Source organism: Thalia democratica, chromosome 9 (genome assembly GCF_965202585.1).
Source record: "Thalia democratica chromosome 9, ktThaDemo2.hap1.1, whole genome shotgun sequence".
NCBI lineage: Eukaryota > Metazoa > Chordata > Thaliacea > Salpida > Salpidae > Thalia > Thalia democratica.
Genome location: NC_139173.1, coordinates 16,716,493 through 16,740,100, shown reverse-complemented (window position 1 = coordinate 16,740,100; position 23,608 = coordinate 16,716,493). Strand labels below are relative to the sequence as shown.

Sequence of the window (23,608 nt, the reverse complement as noted above, 5' to 3'; positions counted from 1 at the left end):
TTTTCTATGACTTTTCTAAGTTATATTTCATACTATTTATTTAGTTTTAAAATATTAGGTATAAAAGCAGTTAAACTATAAAGAGTTTTATGAATTATCAATGTTTTCATATTTGTGTACAGCTTGTTTTAGTGCCAACTTTCCAAATAATTAATAGCATTTGCAAAATATTTTTAAAGACTGAAAATAAAATTGTTTGTAGATCTTAAGTGAATTTACCGCAAAAAAAAAATATTTAAACATATTAGTAAATATTTTTATAGTAGTTTGTGATATTTAAATATGCATAACAATTGAAGTGAATTATTAATTAACCATTGGATAAACATAAAAGCATTATAATAGAAACGATAAAAGTTTTAATATCATGAAAAGAAAAGAAACGATTAACTTTATATTCAAAACTTATTCACCTTGAAGATCACGAATAATTGGGAAGGAGTTAATTTAAGTTAAAGCTAAAAGTAAATATAAAAAATTATAACAGTTCATAGTAATTTAAAAAATAAAATATGAAATTTTAATTTATATAATAACAAATAATTGCATAGATAATTAGTTCAACAGATATTTTATAAAAATGATTAAGTTTTAAAAATGATTGAATTTTTTTAAAATAGTCCTTAATTTAAAACAGAATATCACTCTTCATCTTTCTTTTAAAATTTTACATGAAATTCTTAGATTTGAACTAGAGTTTCTTCATTTGAATCGATACTGTATAAAAAAAATATTACGTAAAAATGTGTTCCTAAAGCTATAAAATTAATTCTTTTTTGAATTTTTCAAAACAGTTTAAAATATTTACGTAGAATTAGATTTATATATAGGAACACTAACAATTTAAAAAAAAAATTAAGCAAATTCAATTGTTAATAAAATTACTTAAAAAAACTCTAAGTATATCTTATTTTCGAGCAAATACTTTGAATAAAACTAAATCATAAAAGACAATAACTCTTTTTAAAGTCAATAAAATATTTTAAACTTTGATTACTATCAATTCACAGTTTTCACTATATCTTTTCATTATTTATATCTTTACTGTAAAATTAAATTTTTCTCATACAAAATTCAGGCAACAATGTAGTTCTACACATTTTAAAGGTAGCAATAATTTGTAAAAAGTTAAAATTATTATTTTAAGTACTTTATAACCTATAATAAATATTAAACAGCTGAGCCAGAAAAAAAGTTGTAATTTAAAATCTAATTAATTTTCTAAATACTAAAATTATATTATAAAAATAAAATCTTTTGTAAACTCAAAAGTAGTCACAAAATGATACTTAAAACAAGTAATTAACTTAAGCTAATTTTAAGCTTGTGCAAACTTTAATATGCATGATATGTCTAAAAAACTTTTAATGTCTATATTTTGCTGAAAAAGATTTAATTTTAAGCTAAAAAAAAGTATACGTATATTCTATATCTAGACTAAAAAACATGAAATTAAATAAGTTTCATATTTTACGCTTAACCTAAGTGTTTGTTTTACTCTAAATATACTTTGCTCTGATTTATTCATAAATTATCAAGAACTTTAAAATACAACACTTTAAAAATTAACTATTTCTACTTTATTTATTATCACTTATACTACGCAATACTTAAATTATTATTTCTACTTAGTTTTAATATTTACCAACTTCATTAAACATTGAAACAAATATCAATTGCAAATTTAAGTAAACAAAACATTATTCATGAGTAACGAAAGGTCTAATTAAACTGACTATTTAAACTGTACTCTTTAACTTCCATAACTAACTTGAGATCACTGTTGTGATAGCAGCATATGCAGCAGTACGTTGTGTCTTGTTGATTGTAATCTTCTTCCGGATTTTCATCAGATAAATCATTCAAGACTTTTTCAATGACAGACTGAGGTGGTCTCCCCTCCTCATCCCATTCCTATTACAGACACAATTCTAATGAGTATATTATTATGTAATTGAAAAAATCTCAATATAAAGTTTCAATTGAGTGTTAATAATCCTTTTAAAGTTTTTTACTGTACATGTATAGGAATATAGAACTTAAATGACTTGGTTTTAAATATTGTTTTAATGCCCTGGTTTTTATATTAAATGAATATAAATTTTTAAACTAGAAATTTATGGTTTAATATATTTTGTTAAAGTTTAAAATTATTAAAAAGACTTTTTAGAAATTTAACTTTGTTTACTTTTAATTAAACTATAGAATAAAAAGTTAATTTGAGAAATAACCCTACTAATGCTTAATTTTTTCCTAATTAAAAATAAAACATGCAAGCGCATCTAGTATATACTTTTTAGATTATATTAACTAAAAAATATAACTTTTTAGTTTCAAATTGCTTATTGCATGCATGTAAAGTAAATAGTTTTTTGTCAGTTCAGATACTTTAAAAACAATAATACAGTAAATTCTATAATAGCTTTAGTAATCAAAAATTAAACAATACTGTATACAAAACACCAGAACTATTAAATTGCAATAAAAATAACACTGCATTTCAATGCATAAAAAAACAACCTAGTTGTTTCGCGTGATTGTATAAACAAATATTTATCTTCGTACAATTTTTTGTGTTTACATTAATCTTTTAAAACACCGCATTAAACTATAATATTTTTTTTAACTTTAGCCTTAAACACCTATATAGTAATAACGAAACTAATTAACTATTTCATTTATGACAATATTCGGTGGGGAAAAATCTGACGCTGTCAAATAACTAATGAAGTAGTAAACTTTAACAATTTTAAATAAAAGCTAGAATTACTATGTTTAATGTATATGTAAATTTATATCATACAAAATCATTTTTAAGGACTCATCTAACCAAAAGTTGTCCTTTTAAAATTAACTATTTTCATACTAATGTTTTTTAAAATCATTTAAGGTATTTAAGATAATTCAAAGTATGAATCATTTAAAACTTTTTCGAAGGTTGTAAGTTTAGAATTATATTTATTAACTAAAATGTTTAATCATTTTAAAATCTAAACTAAAATTAAAGAACTTAATTATAATTTATAAAGTAAAATAATAGTTAATATCATGTTAATAAATTATATCCTTTGAGTGACATTTAACTAGTACTTTTACGGGTAAACGACTATTCAAACTCGTACAGTTCAAATTCCGACAATTAAAAAAAAATTAAAGGGCCACAACTCAAAAAGTATTGCATATTTGAAAAAAGAAAAAATACGTATGTAGGTTTCATTAATATCTACAAGCCATTATTTATTCTAAGCAAAATTAAAAAAATTTTTGAAGATATAATTAAAATAAGTTTTAAAATTTAGTAATTTTTAAATATATCAAAAAAAAAATTTTTTCAAAAATGAAAAATGGCTTGTAGATATTAATAAGACCTGCAAACTTATTTTTATTTAAAGATATATTATTTTTGAGATATGATATTAATAATATTTTCAAGAATAGGAGTTGTCCGAACTTGAATAGTAATGTAACCGTTTTTATGTATCTTAGCTTTTTTATTAGAAATATTGATTTTATTTTTTTTTTGTGTTTTTATATACTTTGGCTTACTAAAACAGTTTAAAATTAATGCTTATAAAAATATTGATCAAATTAAAAATCTAAAAAAAAGTTTGGTCAAGTCATACAACAGCTTGGCTATAATTTTTGAATTATCTCTTAAAAGTAAAAAATAAAGTCTATAGATGATAAAAAAGTATAAAACATTTAAATTAGATGGTATTATTTTAAAATATTAAAACTATGCTTGTATCAAACTTTACGTTCGATATAATAAGTTTAATAAATAGTATGTAATTTATTTAATTAAAATAAAAAGTTTACCGAACACTACTTGTATTATTCAATGATCTGTGAAATAATTAATGCTATGTTTGTATAACAAGTTTATTCTACTAAGTTGAACAAACAAAACAAATTTAATTAATTTTGTTTAAAGTTTTACAGTTTTATTTTACTATTTTGTGATGTATTTTTCTTAATCGACTTACATTGACCCCATCATACTCATCTTCTATGACAGCTATGAATGCGCTCAGCACCAGGTAGATGAAAAGTGATATGAATAAGTACAAGAATATCTAAAAGTTATTAAAACTTTATGTGTTTGTTTTTCTAGCAAATGAATCGCAAAGACCAAAATTCGAAAACAGTTTTTTAAATAAGATTTTATGGTTAGGTTTAGATTTTCTAAAATAAAAAGGCCTAATCTGGTCTAGTAAACTCATGCAATAACTTTTTTTTTTGTTAAAATAATAAACTTAAAACCAAAACTGACTAGTTTTATAACATTTTCCTAAATCTGAAGGGTTTATTACAAACTAACTTCATAATTTTATTCAGATAACTAAAGTCAGAGAGAAAGTCAAATTTTTTCAACGAAGTGAAAGTTTTTATATTTTTGTAAATTTACTTTTATTATATAATCAATAAAACATGAGTAAATTTTTAACTGAATAAAGTTTTAATTTTGTATTTTTTATCAAAAAACTAATTTATAATGAAGTTAACAAGTTAGGTAATTACTTGTGAAAAAACCCATGTGGCAAAACTCTTTTTATTCATTTCTTCATAGGTCATATACATATCATCTCCATTAATTAGTGAGAATAGTGCTTCTGAAGCCACAATCAGTCTTAAAAACAATATATTAAAAATTTATTATTGAAAATATTTTTATTTTAATTAAGTTGTTTGTAAAACTTTCTTTTAATAACAGTCACCTGTCATGTAACTACGCGGTCGCATAATTACACCTATCACTAATTTTACGGGAAATTTTAAACTTATGCTAGATGTTTTGGGTGTGCCACAAAGACTAATAAAAATGAAGCTACAACTGCGACCAACAAACATTTTCATTTTTAAAATTAGGCCCGCAACCCCTGCATTAATACAAAATTTTCTACTAAAAATTATACTTAAATCAAATTTACTATAAATACAACATTTATAGTTTTATAGTATATATTTAAATATTTACAAATAGTTAAAATAGCTTAGAATATTTTTTATTATAAATCCTTAGTTTAGAAGTTTAAACTCCTTTTTGTTAAATAGTTAAATATTTTTTACTATGCGTTGTTTTATTTTTAAATTAACTTTATAATTCAGTTGTAATTTAATAGGTCAAGTACGGTCAGCTGTTTCGTTTGCTGTTTTTCATAGTTGAACATGTTCATTTTGTATACACTTTTACTGGAGCCGTTTGAAAATTTCCAAATAAACTCTTTATGGCGTCTTTATGCGCACTTGCGTCTACTACAATTTGACAACCAACAATTATTTTAAAATCAAAAGTTCAAAGCTGCCTTCTAACTACGCACTTTTGGAACAGGTTTGACATGTGTAGTTACGCGTCAAGTAACTGTCAGGTGTTAATTCAAGTTACCTGTTAAAAAAAAAACTAACGATCTAAACTTCGGGTGGTACGGACCAAGAACCAGCCATCCACACATTAAAAATCCAAAGTACAACATGCTGGCACAAACTAGAAACCTTAGAATAGGGGAAACTGATCTTTTCATGGTGAGTACGAGTTTCTGTAAAATACAAACTATTAAATTATATGTTTGAAAAGGAACTTTTTACAGTTGTAAATTAAAATATTTCTATCAACTGCAGTAAAAATCAAATTAGTAGATAGTTAAGTAGAAATTTAACCTGAAAATTTTGTATCAAATACTATGAATATAATTAGTCTATTAACTTAGTTCATTAATTCAAATTAAATAAGCCCTAGAAAGCTTATATGCTTTATATACAAAAACACGATGGTTTTATAATAGTAATAAAATCATTCAGGCTCACACTATATTCATGAAAGTAGCCAACGTATCTCAATAATCCAATCCACATGCACAAACAGCCGAGTCCGAGTAAAACTGTCACTGAATCTAGATTTATTTCACTTCCCTTGTCCTAAATAGTTATCAAATGTTTTTTTAGTCAAAAATATTGTTTTAGAAATTAAGTAGTAATAACTTTAAAATGAGGTTACATGTAATATAAACTATTTATGATTTGTTAGTAATAAGAGTATATTTGTATTTCAATAGCTCTGTGTTATATTTTCTTAGTTCTAAAAAATATTACCTATTTGCTTGAGATCGACAGTAAGGATCAAAATATACATTTAGTCCAAACTTTAGTTTTTAAAATTAATATAAATTAAACAATGAATAAATAATTAGTTTGAAACTTATAAATATAAAAAATCAATTAAGTTGTTTTGTTCATTAAAAGTTGATAAGTATTTTCAAGTATAACTTCATCTTCAGATAAACTAATAACGTTAAAACTTTCAACTAAACTAAAATTAAGAAACAAAAACTACTATTACCAATACAACACAAACTTAAAAGCATCAAAGTTAAATCTTTAAAATTTTCTACACTCTTTTTGTCTCTATTCAAACTATAGTATGAAAAGTTCTGCTTCAAATTGTCCTTTTTGATTTCAGTAGTATAAATATTTAAGTTGTAAGCTAAAAATGAAACTTACAATGAAATAATATTTTTTCAGTTTCAAACAAGTTCCAACAATGAAAAATACGTCGTTAATAATAATCAATAAATGCCATAAACTGAAAAATTGCAGACTGTCCCAGAAAATCAGTGCTTTTCCATATCTTTCATTATAAAATCTTGTAAACGACTGTAAAATTAATATTTTTTTTAAAGTATTAAATACTATAACTTTGAACGCTTAAAAAAATTTGGTTATGTTTTTAAAGTAATTTTCAACATAATTAAGTTTTTTTATAAAAAACTTAGTTTGAGTTATCAAACTTTTTAATAACTACTAAACAAAACCTTATTTATAACCTTATTTAAATAATAAAATACTCTGTAAAATAACATAAACAAATATTTGTTGTAGGGCTTCTTACTTTAATGAAAAATAGTTTTTAACAGCATTGATACGCATAGGGTTTAATTAAAAGTTCCGGAAAAATTAAACTAGGTTAAAAAAAATTGTTTTAAGTTTCCAGACAAATTTAAAAACTCAGTTTGAAAAACCTTAATAATAGAATTTAATTAGTATTTTTTTAAATATCTTGTTAATAATTAAACAAGTTTTTGAGAGTTAACAATAAAACCCTAAAAAATATTAGTTTTAATAACTTTTATAGTACTAAAGCAAATCCGGGTACGGTTTTTTTTCTTCAATTTTAAATATAAAAACAGGCTATTGTATTAGACTTAGAAAAAGTATTTTGGATACAAGCAGTTTTGTCCTCTAACTACTTTTTTTTTTTGTCCGTTAGAATTATTATGTTAAATAAAAAAGATGTCTTTCAGTTATAAAATTATTAATTAATAAAGAAATATTTGTCTAACTTAAGTTTCTAATAGCTATTAGAAGTCAAAAACGGATATTTTTACAGTTATTACTCTTTACAAAAAACAACTTTTTTCATATTATCAACATGTAAACTTAAATTATTTAACATTTGAATGTTTTTTTTATTTGTAACTTAAAAAGTTGAACAAACGTTTACAACTTATAAGTGTCTAACTTTCAAAACTTACTTTTCTCAAAATACTAGCTTTGTAAACTGATCTTGAACTAAGTACTATCGAAGATGCACAAATAACTAAAATAATGACATCAAGAAATATTAGTGAGTACTCGTTCGTGTTTATTTGTCTCATTTTCAGACTACTACATGGCTCAAAATAGAATTTAGATGTATAGTGTGTGAAAACTTCTCCGGAGCTTTTCAGATTGTTTAAAGTCATCTGCGTAGTTTCGTTAAAACTTTTTATAACAAAAACTAACCAAACTTATAATGTACTTTATGTTTTAAATATGTATATAAACTTTGAAACACTAGTCTCATTATCAGTTATTACTTATTTTGATAAACAACATACTTGGTTAAAAAGCAATATTTAGGTAAATAATTGGTTAACATGTTCAAACATTTTAACAAAATAACCATAGACTTAGTTCTGAAGCATTTTCCATGATAATGATTTTTACCAACTTCTAACCACATGGTGTTATAATTAAACTCTAGTGTTATTCTTTCTAATCTGTTTAATTTTTTTCAAGTTTTAACAAATATTTTATGCATTGAATCAAGAATCCTTTTCAAAATTTTTGATGGTGATCAGACATAATTTATTTATGTATATTATTAAAATAAATAATCAATAACATTTCACACTTAAACAAGTGACAAATTTTAATTATAATAATGAATTTAAATAATGTGATATTCTTAAAATTTATCTTTATATTACTTCGCAAAACTTCAAAAACCTTTTGATAAAAATACGTAGTATTATACAAACACAACAATATGTAATAATCTAGTTTTATCTCTTACAAACTTACCCGAGAAACATTATTTCAAAGCTAAGGTCATCACAAGTAGGCACATGGTTAATATCTAAAATTTGACTTTCGTTCCAAGATTTTAGCATTTGGCACTTGCTGTTTTTTTAATTGAAATGTTTTAAAACGTATATACACCTTACTTTTCTTATTAAAATAAAACTTAAAACTCAAACTTAATATATTATGCATTAAGATAAATTAATTATGCAGTTATCAAAAACAAAAACTGTTAAAGTTTCTTGTATATAGTTTTTAAAACGTATTCTTAAACAATTTTTAGCTATTACATAAAAAAAATATAGAAACTTACAACAAACTCAATAACTTTGCAATATCAAATACCTTAAAATTAGAAAAGTCAACATTCTAAAAGCTAGAGTATAAATTTACAAGCTTCGATACATATTTAAATATTTAAAACAAACTGGTTTAGAAAAACCTAAAATTAACAAATTCCAAAAAAAAATATATAAGGCTTACTAATGATATTGCTTTTTTTTAAATTTATACTTTTTGTACTCATTTTATCAAAAGTTGTATAAAAGTTCTGTTTTACTAAAAAGTCAATTAAAAAAGTTCAATATAACATGGAAAAAATAATGCTATACTTAAAAAGAACATTTGAAATTTTGAAAAAGAAATTAGAAAAAAAATTACCATTTACGAACTATGTCTTATATAATTTTTTATACAAATAGTGTGAAAGTTTGACTACTTATTTTTCAAAATGTTCTTTTCTTTTAACTACAAATATATTTATCTAATTTTTTGTAGTAAAATTTTTAAAATAAATAAATGCAAAAAACGTGTTTATTTTTAACAAAACGGCAAAACTGACTAATAAGAACCTTCAGAAACAGTACCATTAGATGCAAAATCGAGACCTGTTATGCACATCTTGATGTGTGACTCATATTCACAAGCTGTTTTATTCAAGTTTGATGGTATTTCATAAAATCCAATACTTCTACTTGGCATTTCATAATACTGTTTTTAGAAAATATTTGAATTACTTTGATTAAACTTTATAGTTCTTGTAAAAAAACCATTCACTTTTAATTTTAATTAATTCAACTTTTACAAAAACTATTTTAACTGTCTTCGAAGTTGTATATAGAACAAAAAAAAGATTAATTTTTTACTATTTATTATACAGAAGTAACTTTGTAACTTTTAAAGAATTAAACCCTCAATTTATAAAGTATAAGGGCAGAAAAACTTATTTAGATGCCGGAAAGTATATCAATGAAGCTAGAACTAAGTTTATTAAGAACAAACTGTAGTTTCAGATATAGAACTTTGAATGTTTTTTTATTTTACTTTTTATATAAGTATCTTATTGTTTTTAACAAAAGACCACAATATGTTTCTTGTACTAACTAAACTTTAATAATCAAATAAAACCTGTTACCTTTATATTAAAAATTTTTAAGAATATTATTTTAAATATTTTAAATAAAATAAGTTACTAAGGTATAACTATAACAATGTGTCTTATTAAAAGTATTTTACCACTAAGTTTTACCAATTCGATCATGAGACCACAAGCTTTGGTAGACTGAGACCGGTCTCAGTCTTCCGAAGCTTGTGGTCTCATGATCGAATTGGTATGATCAACCCTTTTGTAAACTTGAGCTTGTCTCATGGCATATGAGAGTCCAGAACTCTACTCTGCAGACTTTCGCCAATGTTTTTGTTGACAAAATTAATAAATGATAACTAATCTTAGAATATGCAAACAACAAATATATAGTGAAGTAAATTTATATTTTATTATTGATAAAATAGTCTTAAAAAAATAGTTGTTGGTAGCATAGACCTCAAGACAGTTATCTTAATCTTTGAAGGCTAATTAATTGTTTATCATAAAATAATTTTCATCTGAAAGTGTATGGGTCCTAATGACATACAAAACTGAAAAGTTGTAAGTTGTAAGATTGAAACTCGCACTATATATACAAAAAGTCAAACAATTTTAAATTTAAATATTATTAATCAAACAAAAATTATGACTAACATTTTTTCTTACAAGATTTAAAAACTTATACAATGATTCTTTTTTGTAAAACTTAGCAACAGTGTTGTTATAAACTCCAGTCTGAGTGAAAATAAAGTTTTCAATAACTTCTTGATTATTCATCTTAAAAACTGTATAGTCTTGGTTTGCAACTCCATAAATGCAAACCTGTTTATACTTATTGCTATAAACAAATTAAAAAATTAATTCTAAACATTACGAATAATGAAACACTTTAATTAATTATATACTTTTTGAAATTTTTTTCGTTGTTTTCTAAAGTTTTTTGAAGTAGATTAAGCTTGATTACTTTATATTAAAACCATCATAAATAAAACATATGCCTTAAAAGCAAAACAAGAGTAAAAGTTACTTCTAAATGTTATAATTTACCTTAAACTAAAAAGTCTAGCTATCTTATGCAATGTTTTTGAATGAAAAAGAATGAGTTCTGAAATATAAGATGTGTTAAGGGCATAGGGGGGTCCAAAATTTGTTTTTACTAAAAATAACATTGGATCTTATATGAAAACTTGAAGTACAAACTACAAGCCAGTTTTTAAAGAATTAAAAATCTTGTTTAACTTTTGAGATATTGTAATTTTTATAAAAAATTTCCGATACAAACGTATGGTCTGCAAATTTTTAGGGGTCAATTTTCTCGGAAATTTAAAAAATCACTAAAAATCTATCTTTTCATTTATTTTTTGAGCTAGAGACTTTTATAGTTTAGAAGACTTTGAATGTTAGAACATTAAGAATATCAAAAAATTAAAATTTTAGATGAAAAAAACAAAAAAATAGATGGTTTTTATTTATTAATTTTTTTATTTTTCAAAATTATAAAAAATCATGCATTCAATCTTTTTAAAATTTGATAATACACTTTCTGTAAAAATTCGAAAAAGTTTGCTTAAAAAATGAAGGAGGAGATAGATTTTTAGTGAAATGGTCTTTTTTTGCGTTTTTAGTTTGGGCCTTCTATTAGGAACCTATTGAGGTCACTGACTTTGATTGCTCATATCTCAAAATTGACTTTGAATTTTTTCAAGCGGTTAAAAATGTCTGATAGCTCAGATAAATCTCTATAAAATAAGATCAACTTATAAAAATTAAGGAGGACCCCCTGTGCCCTTAAATATCCATGTTTATTCTAAAAGTAATATAACTTTCAAATAAACACTTTTATAGCTTTTTGCTCATAGGAACACTTATATATGGTAAAAATGTTTAAATGATACTTGAAATTACAAAGTTTTCTTATTAATTTGTTTGCACAACCTTAATTTATACTGAAAAAACATTCATGCAAGTGTCTCAACTTTTGCAAAACAGACACCTTTGCAAAAGTTACATCGGGCTAAAAACAAAGTCTAAAAATATGCAAGCATTTGCAACAAAAACATTCAATTTTTATTACAACAAAATAAAAACGGAGCTATTCAGCGTTTTTACTGATTAGATAAAGAGTTAGTTTACCAAAAAAATTTAATAACAATATAAAAGTTTTATATAAAATATATCTAAGTTCTAACATATGTACAGATAGATTTAAAAAGTAAAGTAGATTAAAGTGATATTTTACTTGAAATTTTGTTATACAAATTAAATGACAAATTTTAATACAACTATTACTTTTGCCTCTATAACATTCAATATTACAAAATCTCTTAATTAAAATGTTTTCAACACTTCATGTTTATTTTAACACTAAGTGCTTGTTTTAGCTTAAAACTAAAGTTATGAAGAAAAATATATAAAATAGAGTTAGATAAATAAATACTTTGCTGATTTAAAAACTATTAAGTATGTAATGATAAAAATTTTAAGCATCAGAAAAGATATTTTATAAATAAATTTTTGGTTGTTAAAGATACAGTTTTACTACAATCTTAAACTAACAAATTTCACAGTCACATATTTTTAACAAATAACAATTTCTAACTTTTTGCACCATATCTAAACAAATTGTCAGTAAAACATTTCTAACATAAATGGTAACATTCTTGGGCAAATTTTATAAGTCTTAACTGCTTACCTTATTTAGATAAATTTATTTAAATTAATTAAAATAATAAATTAAGACTATTTAAATTACTTTCTTTTTAGTTAATGTATTAATCATCTGTCATACTTTATAAAGAAAAATATTATCAACTAATTGTCATTTAAGTTTTAAATTAACTTAAGTAAAAAATAAATAAAGATGTTGAATTTAAAAATCTAAAGTTACAATTTGATCGTGCAAAATAGGCAAAAAAGGTAACACCTACATTTAATTTGACAACTAACTAAACTTTCGTTTTAACTCTGTACTTATAGATTTTATAAATTACTTCAAAGATAGCTAAACTATTTAAAATGTACATTTCATGTTAAAAACTTTTTAATTTAATAAAATAAAATAAAAAAACCATATGTATATGGTTTAATAAATAACTTTTACATTTTAAAACAAAAGTTTAATAGTTTTAAAAGAATTATGTTTAGTAGTTTTTTCAATACATTAAAAAAATAAAAGTTATATACTTACTGCAATTAGAACTAGAGTAAGCTTGAGCAGTTGTATTATTAATTTGTAAGGTATTTTACTTTTAGCTTTATACTTTTCACACGGGTTCATAAAAAAGTAGCCCAATTCTTTCCCCATTAATTTACTAGTATTGCTGTTTATATCTGTACTAATCAATAGAAATTAAGTTTGATAGTGAACAACACAATCTAAATTTAATTTCTTAAATGAAAAATATTCAGTTAATCAATAAAACTATAAAAAATATTAATAAATCAAAAGAAAATGTTTTTAAGTTTCTTATAATAATATTTTAACTGAAATTTTTATTTACTAATTTTTTTCTAACATATTTAAATTATAACTACTTTTTAATTGCTATCTGCATCTTACAAACTATCAATATTTTGATTAAACATTAATTATGATTTTTTTTTGTTTAAGTAAAATTTCAAGTGTCAAAAATATTAATTAGTTTTAACTTTTAAACCTTTCTGAGGCTAGCATATGATTCCCTCCAAGAGATTCAAAATCATTTTCATTCATGTTTTGTGATGTTTTTTAATAGTAAAAGTCTTACATTAAGAACATTTCAGATTACTAAAACCTGTTAACAAAATATAACTCGGTAAAACAAAAATAAATTATGTTGACTTATTTTCTAAATGATGTAGGTTAAATTTAAGTTTTAAAAAAACTAATAATTTAGACAAACTAAAACTTTAAAATTTTTGTATAATATTTAAAAATTTAAGTATAATTTTTAACTATAATTTAAGTATAATATAAATCATAAACTAAATACATTATTGTAAAAACTTATATTCATAGTAGTTGTTTTATCAGGCTTGTCTTCTCTAAACATATTTTAATTAGCACAAACAAAACTTTCAATTTTTCAACAAAGTTTGTAACATTCTTGTAAAAACCATTGACAAATTTCTTAAATAGCAATATTTTGGCTATCTTTAGCAAAGCTGTACTGTTTTCAATATCATACATCATAAAATTTAAAAGAATACAGAAAACAAAACAAATATAATTATTATTAAGTTATAAATAAAAGGAAGCAAAATAACTATAAATAAAATATGCCTTTAATTGTTTATTCTAATAATAAAAACTTATGCCAATTAAATAAATTAAAAATTTACCTCTAAGTTGTTCATTAATTTTTGTACTGTTTATAGTAACAATAAAAGTTTTAATTGTAAAAGTTTATAGTTGCCTCCTTTGTAATGTAAGTCAGTTACTGTTTTTAAAAATTTTAGTTATTGTAGACTTTTTTGTCATTGATGATTTGCTTAAAGCAGCAATGGCAAACTGTGGCCTATGGTTACACTTTAAACTTTATTTCAAAAAATTCATTATAACTTTGATTTTTTTTACAATTAATAAAATATACTAAAATTAATCCTCCATTTGAAAGAAATTTAATGCAAAAATATTTTACAATTTTGGATTGTAAATCTTAAATGTTGGGTAACCCTAGCTTAAAGTTTGTGTGTTTTCAAGGTTTTCTTTATACTATTGATGTGATGGTTACTATAAAAAAATTTAGATGTTTAGTTTAAAAAAAATTGACTTATTTTTTGAAATGAATCAAGATCAGTGCCAGATCACATTGAAAATTTAATGTTCAGTAGATCACTAAATATTAGATTTTTAGATGAAAAGTAATAACTTTTGCATCAATTGACAGTTGATTAGAACTAAAGCTTTAACATTAATTAGTAGGCAAACTTGTTTCATTTGATTTTTTTAATATTTAAATATATCTTAAACAGAGAAACACTTTTTAGGAATTTTTATCTACAATAATTTTTCATTATAAATATAAAAGTTTGAAGAATTTATAATAAACTTCAACATTTTTGTCTGATCATAAAGTTGATTTATTAACTAAAAGTAGAATTTCATAACTACAAATATTCTTTCTACAAAACTAGGGTATTCTTTTCAGATGTAGAGAAACCTTTATAAAATTTTGGCACCTTTAGCATTTTAGTTACCTGATGATCTATTTTTAGCAGTGAAATGTTGTACTAAAATAAAGTAGACTAAACACTATTAATTTTATAATAAAATATTACAATAGACTTTTTATGATTGAAACTCTCAACACTAGTATTTGAACTTTAAAAACATTTAATTTTTAAACAAGTTTTGTAAAAATAGAATTATTTTTTTGTATATATATTCTTTATTCTAAAGTAAACTACTATAAATAGCTTCACAAGAATTCATTTTTTAAGATAACTTAGCTATTAAACTTCCTAAATACCAGATTAAACACCAAGTATTTAACTTCTGCTTATTTTACAGAGGTTCAACATAACTCTAAGAGTTATTTACTAATAAATGTATCAAATATGACTTTAATAAGTACCCATAATATTAAAAGACAAAAATAAGTGCTCAAAGTAATTGGTCTTAGCATTTATGGTACGAAAAAAGCTTTTGAATATCGAGTAGTATGTATAACACTTGGATACAATATAACAACTTAACCAGGATATAATATGATAGCTTTTAATACAAAACAATGTAGTAAAAATAAAAAATGTATAATCAAGTATTTATGGGTGAAAACACATTTTGAATACTATAAAAATTAAATAATTTAAAACAAAATATAAAACTTTTATTTTCCTGAAACCTTGTCAAAAATAAATATTTAACAACTTAAGGTGGTTTTGTGAAAATTATGAATTTAAACTTAGCATTAATCTTTAACAGGGAAATAACCGGACTTGTATGACTTTTTAAAGATCTTGTGTCGGAAGTTGGGAGCAATATCGCGACGCCAACAAAATAATAAAATTACTGCAAGGGCGTGTCTAGACTCTAGAGCAGGGGTCGGCAAACTGCGGCCCGCGGGCCAAATGCGGCCCACGAAGGGTAAATCTGCGGCCCGCGAGCACGTTACTTTTTTGAATGGAATGCGGCCCGCAAAAGAAAATTTTGCGGCCCGCGAGCATGTAAATGTGGCCCGCTGAGCAAAATTGTATTTTGATTTAAATTTGTTAGATTAATTTAGTTTTAAGTCCCTGTATAACATTTTAAAACAATTAAAAGACTTTACTTATTTAGTTTAAAAATGTGAAAAAGACAGGTTAGCATTCCACTACTTTTTTTCTCAATTTCATAATAACTTTCTTCTTACAACAGCAAATTATTTTCTATAAAAAGAGTATAAAAAATGCTTTAAATTAGTAAGATAATTATATGATACCTATATTGTAAATAAACTAAATGTAAATGTTTTCCGTTTTGTACAAAAGTAATGCACAGTAATTAACTAAAATGTCATTTCCTTACAGTTTAGTTTTTTTTCACACGTTTTTTATACCTAAGTTCTTATTACAGATGTTTTGTTACTAAATGCTATATTTTAGTGTGCACAAATACATTTAAAATAACATAATAACATAAAATAAGGTCATTTTGATTTTGGTTTTGACACCTTTAATTTTTTAGAAGTTTTCTTTGCATTTTGAATTAATTCCTATGCAAACCAGTGTACAAAGATGCATACATTTTAAACCACTTTTTATTTAATACTTAACGAGATAAACTTTAGTTTATGCATAATTTTCTAACATTATTGTTTCTACATTTAATTATCTAAGTGTGTACTGCACATTTAAAACAATATATATGACATAAATTAAAAACGTTTTTGTTAGGTATACTTTTTGATTTTTCAAACAATGTTTTTTTTGCAAAATAAATTAGTTTTTATGCGCTGCATACTAATATAAACAGTTGCTGTTTTTTGAAACTACCTATTTAATTCAAACTAGATTGAGAAATAGTAATTTATTAAGTTTAAACATTTTTATCAAAATAGTTAAAATTCGATCAAATAAACAAATAAAAATTGCCACACACTCAGACTATGACTATTTGAAGACTTCAAATCTCAGTCCAATTTAGTCATTTTTTCAGTTTTTGGCTTGAATTGCTTTTTTTATGCTAAAATATCAGGCTAGTTTTGATCACTCGGACTGACTTTTTCGCTTTAAAGTGTGGTAAATTAAATTTATTATGTATGTTTTGTTCAATGCACAGTGTTTGTTTGAATTAAAATATATTTTAAATTTTAATTCTTGTAGCTGATATAATTTAAATATTATTTATATTAATTGTATACATATAACTGTGAACAACTAGTGTTGCCAAAAAATCCTTGAAAAGCTTGGAATTTAACAATTTATACTTAAAAAATCTGAAAAAGCCTTAAATTTGAGAATTATCGAAAAAACCTGGAATTTTAAACAATCTTTACATGTAAAGTAATAAAATTTCGATTTGACACAAAAAATCTACAATATAATTATATAACTAAATTATTTAATTAAAAAAATTAAAGCAGATTAACAGTATCTTTAAAAAATTTCTATATTATTTAAGACTGGTTTTTTACCTTTATTTTAATTTTATACTAAAAATAGATGCAAAAAGTAGTACTTTTAAAAACTTCATATTTGTGCATTGCACCTTTGCTTTTAAATGGTTTTACCTATTTTTGTGCTTTGTTTTGGAACTAAAGCTAGAAATTTTAGCTATTTTAACTTTTAATAAACTTTTAATATAATTTAGACATTTTTGATTTTGAAGTGGCAACCGTTTATAAGACTAATTAAATACTAATAAAGTATTTTATTAAAGTATTCGAGCATTAACTATGTTAAAAAATTTATTTAGCTTATCTACAGTAGAAATAGGTATTAATTTTATTTAATTAACTAACTACTAAGTTTTCAAAAGAGTACAAACTATTTAGACGCAAAATATTTTTTCAGTATTTAACATTTTTTAAATATGAAAAGGTGGTTCATAACATAAAAAATGTATAAAATTGACCAATAAATATTTTTTCAAGCTCGGTTTTTATAGAGAATTAGGTTGTAGGTAAAACAATAAAAATAATTTATTAAGTTTAACTCATTAAGTGTTTAAGAAAGTACATATTCTATCAAGACTAAAGTATATTTAACAATGTAAATTCTATTCCAATAGATATTTATATATAAAATAGGCATTATTTTTGTAGCTAAGAGTCATTTAAAGTAATGAATTGAATAAAAGTAAAACTATCTCTGGTGTGACAAAAACTAAAGCCTAAAGATTATTCAAATATCACTAAAACTAAAACTGTGGCCCGCGAAGATTCTGAAAACTTGAAATTTGGCCCGCGAGCACCAACTGCCTGCCGACCCCTGCTCTAGAGGCTAGAATTTTTCTAATGGGTTAGCAGTTTTCATCTTTTTAAAGGTTAATTTTATGATATTTCTTATTAAATCATTTTTTTAAATGATGTAAATATCTACTAATATGTTATTATCTATGAAAGTATTCATAAAAAAATATTGCTTTAAAAGTTTATTGTAAGAACAAGGTGTGCGAAAAAATCTTTCGCTTATTGAATCATATACCAATCACGAATAGAAGTAACCCTAAACTATAAGTAGCTTTTATTAGTCATTTAACTATATTTTAATTATTATTTTATAAACAGCGCCTAGTTTAATAAAATCATTATAATAAGCAAAGAATATTAAAAATTAATTTCATCTACTTAACTTAAGCCTTAAAGTATAGTGTTAGTAGGCATTAACTATTGGCAAAAAGTTTAGTTTGAAAAATACAATCTTGAAAAAAGTAGTTTTTTTTTTAAACTAATTAGTACTTATAAAATTTGTAAATAAGGTTAGTAATGATCAATTATTTGTTTAGACTTCAAAAACAATTACAAGTTATATTTCGAAGCAAGTACTAAAAGCTCTGACTCTGAATAACCATAATTTGTTAAATAATTCTATTTTAAATAAAACCTAAAAACAAAAGTTTTTATTTTTAAGTGATCTTATTAATTCTTTCCTTATTTTTCAACTTTTTTTAAACAATAAAGAAACATACAATATTTTAGCTATTACTAAAAACGTAGTAAATTTTTGAGCTAAAACTTTCCGTGACTGCTTTTAAGAGACCCATTTGTCAACGAAAACAGATATCTACCTTGATCAGATATTTTAAGGAATCTTTTACGGATATAACAGCATCAGTCACAACAGGTTTACAAAACGTTTAAGTTAAGCCCTGCTTTTAGCAGTACTAGCTTTTGCACGAGAAATATAAGAAGTAGTATCACACTTTTACAAACATTGGTCTATTTACTACTATAAAGAAACAAACAAACAAGTTGAATATAAATGTTAAGTACCATTAATGATTAAACAAAATTAAAATAGAATTTTAAAATAATAAAATAAAATATTTGAAAAAATAGTTAATATTCAAGCCAAAGAAACTTTTTTACATAAAGTTATACTTTTACTAAATAAAATAAATTATATATTTTTCTTAGTTTAAAAAGTATGCTCTTAAGTAAAAGCGCAACATTTATATTCATCATATGTGTTGCTGAAAGTTAATGCAAACTTTGCTAAAAATAATCTTTATTCAAAAGTTTAGCTACCTTTAATCTGAATTGGCGGTAGCAAAAACTCTAGAAAATATTTTGAATTATCAAAATGTCATTCATAAGCTTGCATTGTAGTGCAAGTTATTAAAAACTATTTTATTTGATATATATAGGGAAAAAAAACGTAGCTTATTGTTTTGAATTGAATGGCCAAAGCATAAATTTAATCGTTTGTTTGTACATGCAGTTATGATAGTTAGAATTAGAACCCACTACTTTAGGTATGTAGACGATTGTTTCGTTATAGCCAAAAAAGAACAGAAACTGGTAATTTCTACAACTTAACAAATATACATTGCACAGCATAATTCAATAAAGTTTTCCATCAAAATAATGAATTATCTTACCGTGATAAACTGGTAAAAAGACAAAATACTGAATTTATGACTACTATTTTTCAGAAAAGAAACTTTTACAGGTAATTATCTGAACTTTCAGTCACATTGTGGTCTAAAACGAAAAATCAATATAATCAGGACACAGTGTAACAGTTTAGCACTGTTTTTCAAATTCAAAAGCGGCGTTCTCTTTTCTTCCTTTTTTCTCAAACTATTCAAGCCGCTTAAATTTAGAAAACTCGCTCATTTTGGAGAGTTAGTTTTTAAGCGTGCTAGTGTTAACATTGTGTGCTATAAGTGTTGTGTTTGCATCGTACTTTAAAAGTACGATGTCGACTATTTTTTGTATGAACTTTTGATTTAAAGTAGTTATTTTTACAGTTTTATATTGTATTTATATCGCAGTTTCTATTCATCGTAGTACAGCTTTATATTTCTATAACTCGATTTCTTTATATACAATTAGTTTAAGCATTCTAACAATCTAACTATATAATTAGGCTAAGCTTAAAAAATAGTCTAAGTTTGATTCGTATTTCATTAAGTCGACTTAGCTAAATGACTTAGCTAAGTCATTTCGAAACATTTAGTTAACATCACCGATATTGTCAGAACGCGTGGAGTCAGATAATAACCAGAATCGCGTAAATATAAGTAACAACATTATTAAATCGGGATTGTTAAATTTAATTAGTATTATAAATTTACATTTAATCTATTCAACTGAACTCTTTGAAGAGAAAAATAACTACATCAAGACCTTGTTGTACAGGAACGGATATCCTTCTGAGTTAATAAGTAGAACTATTAAATCTCACCTAAATTGTTAAAACAGAGATAAGGAAGTTTGACCAGAAAAATGTTTAATGGCTTTGCCAATTCCATAAATAAATAAAAGATTTGTTTATTTAGAGATGAATATTAAGCAACTAATTAGTTCTACTTTTTCAGCTGCAAAACCCAGAGTAGTTTTTACCCAAGTTTATTGTCAATATGATGGACCTAGGCATCAGAACCTAAGCTACTTAAACTGAAAGACACATAACGAAAAAATCAGAAATAAAAATAACACAAAAAGATCGTTTAGTTTAAAACAAGTATAAAAAAATAATTTATTATGAAATTTATAGATTGACATAAACAGCAAATTTTTTAACAGCAAACTTATATTTGTTTATTTTTTGCTGTAGACCATTCAACATGAATTATTTAAATGTACTGACTAACAACAAAAATAAAAGCCTAAAAACCTAAAGCCCAAAGCACATTAACAGTAGACTAGCCAGATAAATATTCATAGAACATTTGAAAAGGACACATCATTAAATTTTGACAAACGTTTTTTTCTAAGCAATTTAGAAACAACTCTATTTTTATATAATAACTAGCTATTGAATGTTTTTAAACTTGATTTTAATTCACAACTTAGCAATTTTTAACTTTAACGAGTTTCTCATAATAACTTTTACTTTTTTTGTATTTTAATTAAAATATGAACCAGGGGCGTGTTTTGACTGGTTTCCTGTTTCCTGTGAACCCCCTGAAAAAAAAGAAAAAAAAAAGATTCTTCGAATACCACTAAAAACGTTGTTTATTGACTTTGTTTTGGTTATTTGATAAACTTTGAATAAAGAATGTTGAATTTATAACATTGAAAGATTAAAAAGTTGCCTTAACAAAAAATGCTCGTTTTTGCCCAGCTGAAATAGATTTTAGATAAAATTTTAATCGTGACATCATGATATGTAAAAGTTTTAAAGTAGCATTTTTTTTTTAGGAAACTTTTTACTAAGATGCTCTTAGTTCCCATTATAAATTGTTACTTAGTATGAATAACTTTTGATTAAGTATTGTTTTTGAACTAGTAAGTACAATTTCATTTAAAAAAGTCCAATATAATCTATATATTTTTTTTTTACTTAGTTTATTGTATATAATTATGTTGTGTAAAGCTTTTGTGTTATGTTGTTGTATAATAATGTTTTGTTTGTACTTAAACGTTTGTATTATTTGTTTATGTGTCAACCAACTAGGTTTAAACCTTAAAAAGTTCAATTCAGAGAGTTTTCAAAATCATCTTTAGACAACTACACCACCTAGAAATTTATTTTTTTATCATTTAATGGTATTTTAATATTTTTATTTAACTTGTTTTATTTTTGTATATCTATTGGCCACAAAGTTGATTCTTAATTTTTTGAAATTTTCAACTCAAAGAGATTTCAAAACAATCATTAGAATCCCTTCACCATCAAGCAAACATTTAAATAAAATTTAAAGATATTTTAATTTAACTGTATAAGTCTAAATATTTTTTTTAGTGAAATTTTAATTTTTATAGAAATAAATTACTTGAAAAAAAAGTTTTATTATAAATATATATATAAATGTAAAGAGTTTAAAATTTAAAAGAAGAATTTGTAAGAACTCCATCTATACTAAAATTTAAATTAAAATTGAAATTGTCTTTAAATTTTATTTAAATGTTATGAACTTACAAATTGTATATCAAAATTCAAATCTGTTATTTAAAACAAAAATATTACAGACATAACTAACTTACTCTTTGAAAAATTAACTTTTTATCAGGAAACAATATAATAAAAAAATTAAAACTAGAATAGTTTTTTATAAAGATATTTTAATTTAATTGTATAAGTCTAAACATTTTTTTAGTGAAATTTCAATTTTCATAGATTAAATTACTTGAAAAAAAAAAGTATTATAAATAAATATAAAAATGTAAAGAGTTTAAAATTTAAAAGACAAATTGTAAGAATTCTATCTATAATAACATTTAATTCAAAATTGAAATTCTCTTTATAAGAATTTATTCTAGTTTTAATTACGTTATAACTATAAAGTAAGTTAGCTATGTAATATTTTTGTTTTAAATAACATATATGAATTTTGATATACAATTTGTAAGTTTATAACTTTTTTCTGGTTCTTTTAGTTTTAATTTATCTAAATTTAATACAGTATAATAAATAAATAAAATAATATTTTTCTATTACTACTTATATGTTTTTTTATTTCTAAGCAGAAAAAAAAGCATTTAAAACACAGAGTTTTTCGGCTAAATATTGCGTACATAACTGTCAGTGCATACCAGTGGCGTAGCGTGGTATTTTGGTCAGGGGTGCGCAAATGTTTTTATCAAAAAAAAGAACCTAAATTAAAACTTTTTTAATTAGCTACAAAAGGTCTTTCTATAAGTAATATATTTGAAATAAGTTCATTAAGTAAAATAAGTTTGAAGTACCTGTTTTAAAAAATACTTATATACTACAAAACTAAACAACTAAAACAAAATATAAATTCTATTACAATTACTTATACTTACACAAATGAAAACTTACTAAATAAAAATAGTTTTTACAAATTACAGTAAACTTTATATCTTTAAAAATGAATATATTCAATAAAACGAAAGTATCTGTTTTATTTACGAAAAAAATATCAATCTCTTTAATATACAGTACAACAGTAATAACAACACCTCAATGTACATAAGTTAAGTAAAGTTACACAGATGTTAAAATAGACCAACTTTATAACTGTTATTACAATTTATTACAACTTTGTAAAATATTTAAAAGTATACTTTTAAAATTTAATTCATCTGATTGTATTTTTTTAAAATAAAAAACACAAACAAAGTTTATTTCTCATAGGCCGACACGCTTTTTCTTGTATTTAAAAAAAAATAAAGATCAGAAAACTAGCAGAAGTCTTTAAATTTATTTTAGCATAAAAAAAAAACTTGTAAAATTGTTTAATTTTCCTTTAAGCGTTACGTATTTTTGTAGAAAAATCTGTCATAAGGTTATACTACTGCGGTGCACTAATTAGTTGCGTACTTTTTGAGTCTAAATTCTTATGAAGTTAATGAAGTTAGAAAAATT

General features: G+C 23.3%; 1 protein-coding gene across 1 annotated transcript; it reads right to left on the bottom strand.

Annotated features, from left to right (window-relative positions):
* Positions 1-616: 616 nt before the first annotated feature.
* Positions 617-13,010, bottom strand: LOC145844853 (mucolipin-2-like). Its single transcript, XM_082952274.1, has 13 exons — positions 12,894-13,010; positions 10,361-10,528; positions 9,182-9,330; positions 8,341-8,439; positions 7,940-8,036; positions 7,530-7,739; positions 6,499-6,651; positions 5,806-5,910; positions 5,407-5,537; positions 4,522-4,630; positions 3,987-4,076; positions 1,772-1,914; positions 617-717 (listed from the first exon to the last, which is right to left on the bottom strand). Exons 1-13 carry the CDS (start codon positions 13,008-13,010, stop codon positions 681-683), a joined length of 1,608 nt encoding a protein of 535 aa, XP_082808400.1. The 3' UTR covers positions 617-680.
* Positions 13,011-23,608: the final 10,598 nt, after the last annotated feature.

What these genes read in the sequence shown, in the direction of transcription:
- LOC145844853 (XM_082952274.1), bottom strand. Translation starts at nt 13,010, where the DNA reads ATGGGGAAAGAATTGGGCTACTTTTTTATGAACCCGTGTGAAAAGTAT. An exon ending in TAAATCTTGTAAGAAAAAAT is followed by an intron (nt 9,331 to 10,360) that starts GTTAGTCATAAT and finishes TTCTAAAAACAG; the next exon opens with TATTATGAAATGCCAAGTAG. An exon ending in GTTTCTGAAGGTTCTTATTA is followed by an intron (nt 8,440 to 9,181) that starts GTCAGTTTTGCC and finishes TTAAAAAAACAG; the next exon opens with CAAGTGCCAAATGCTAAAAT.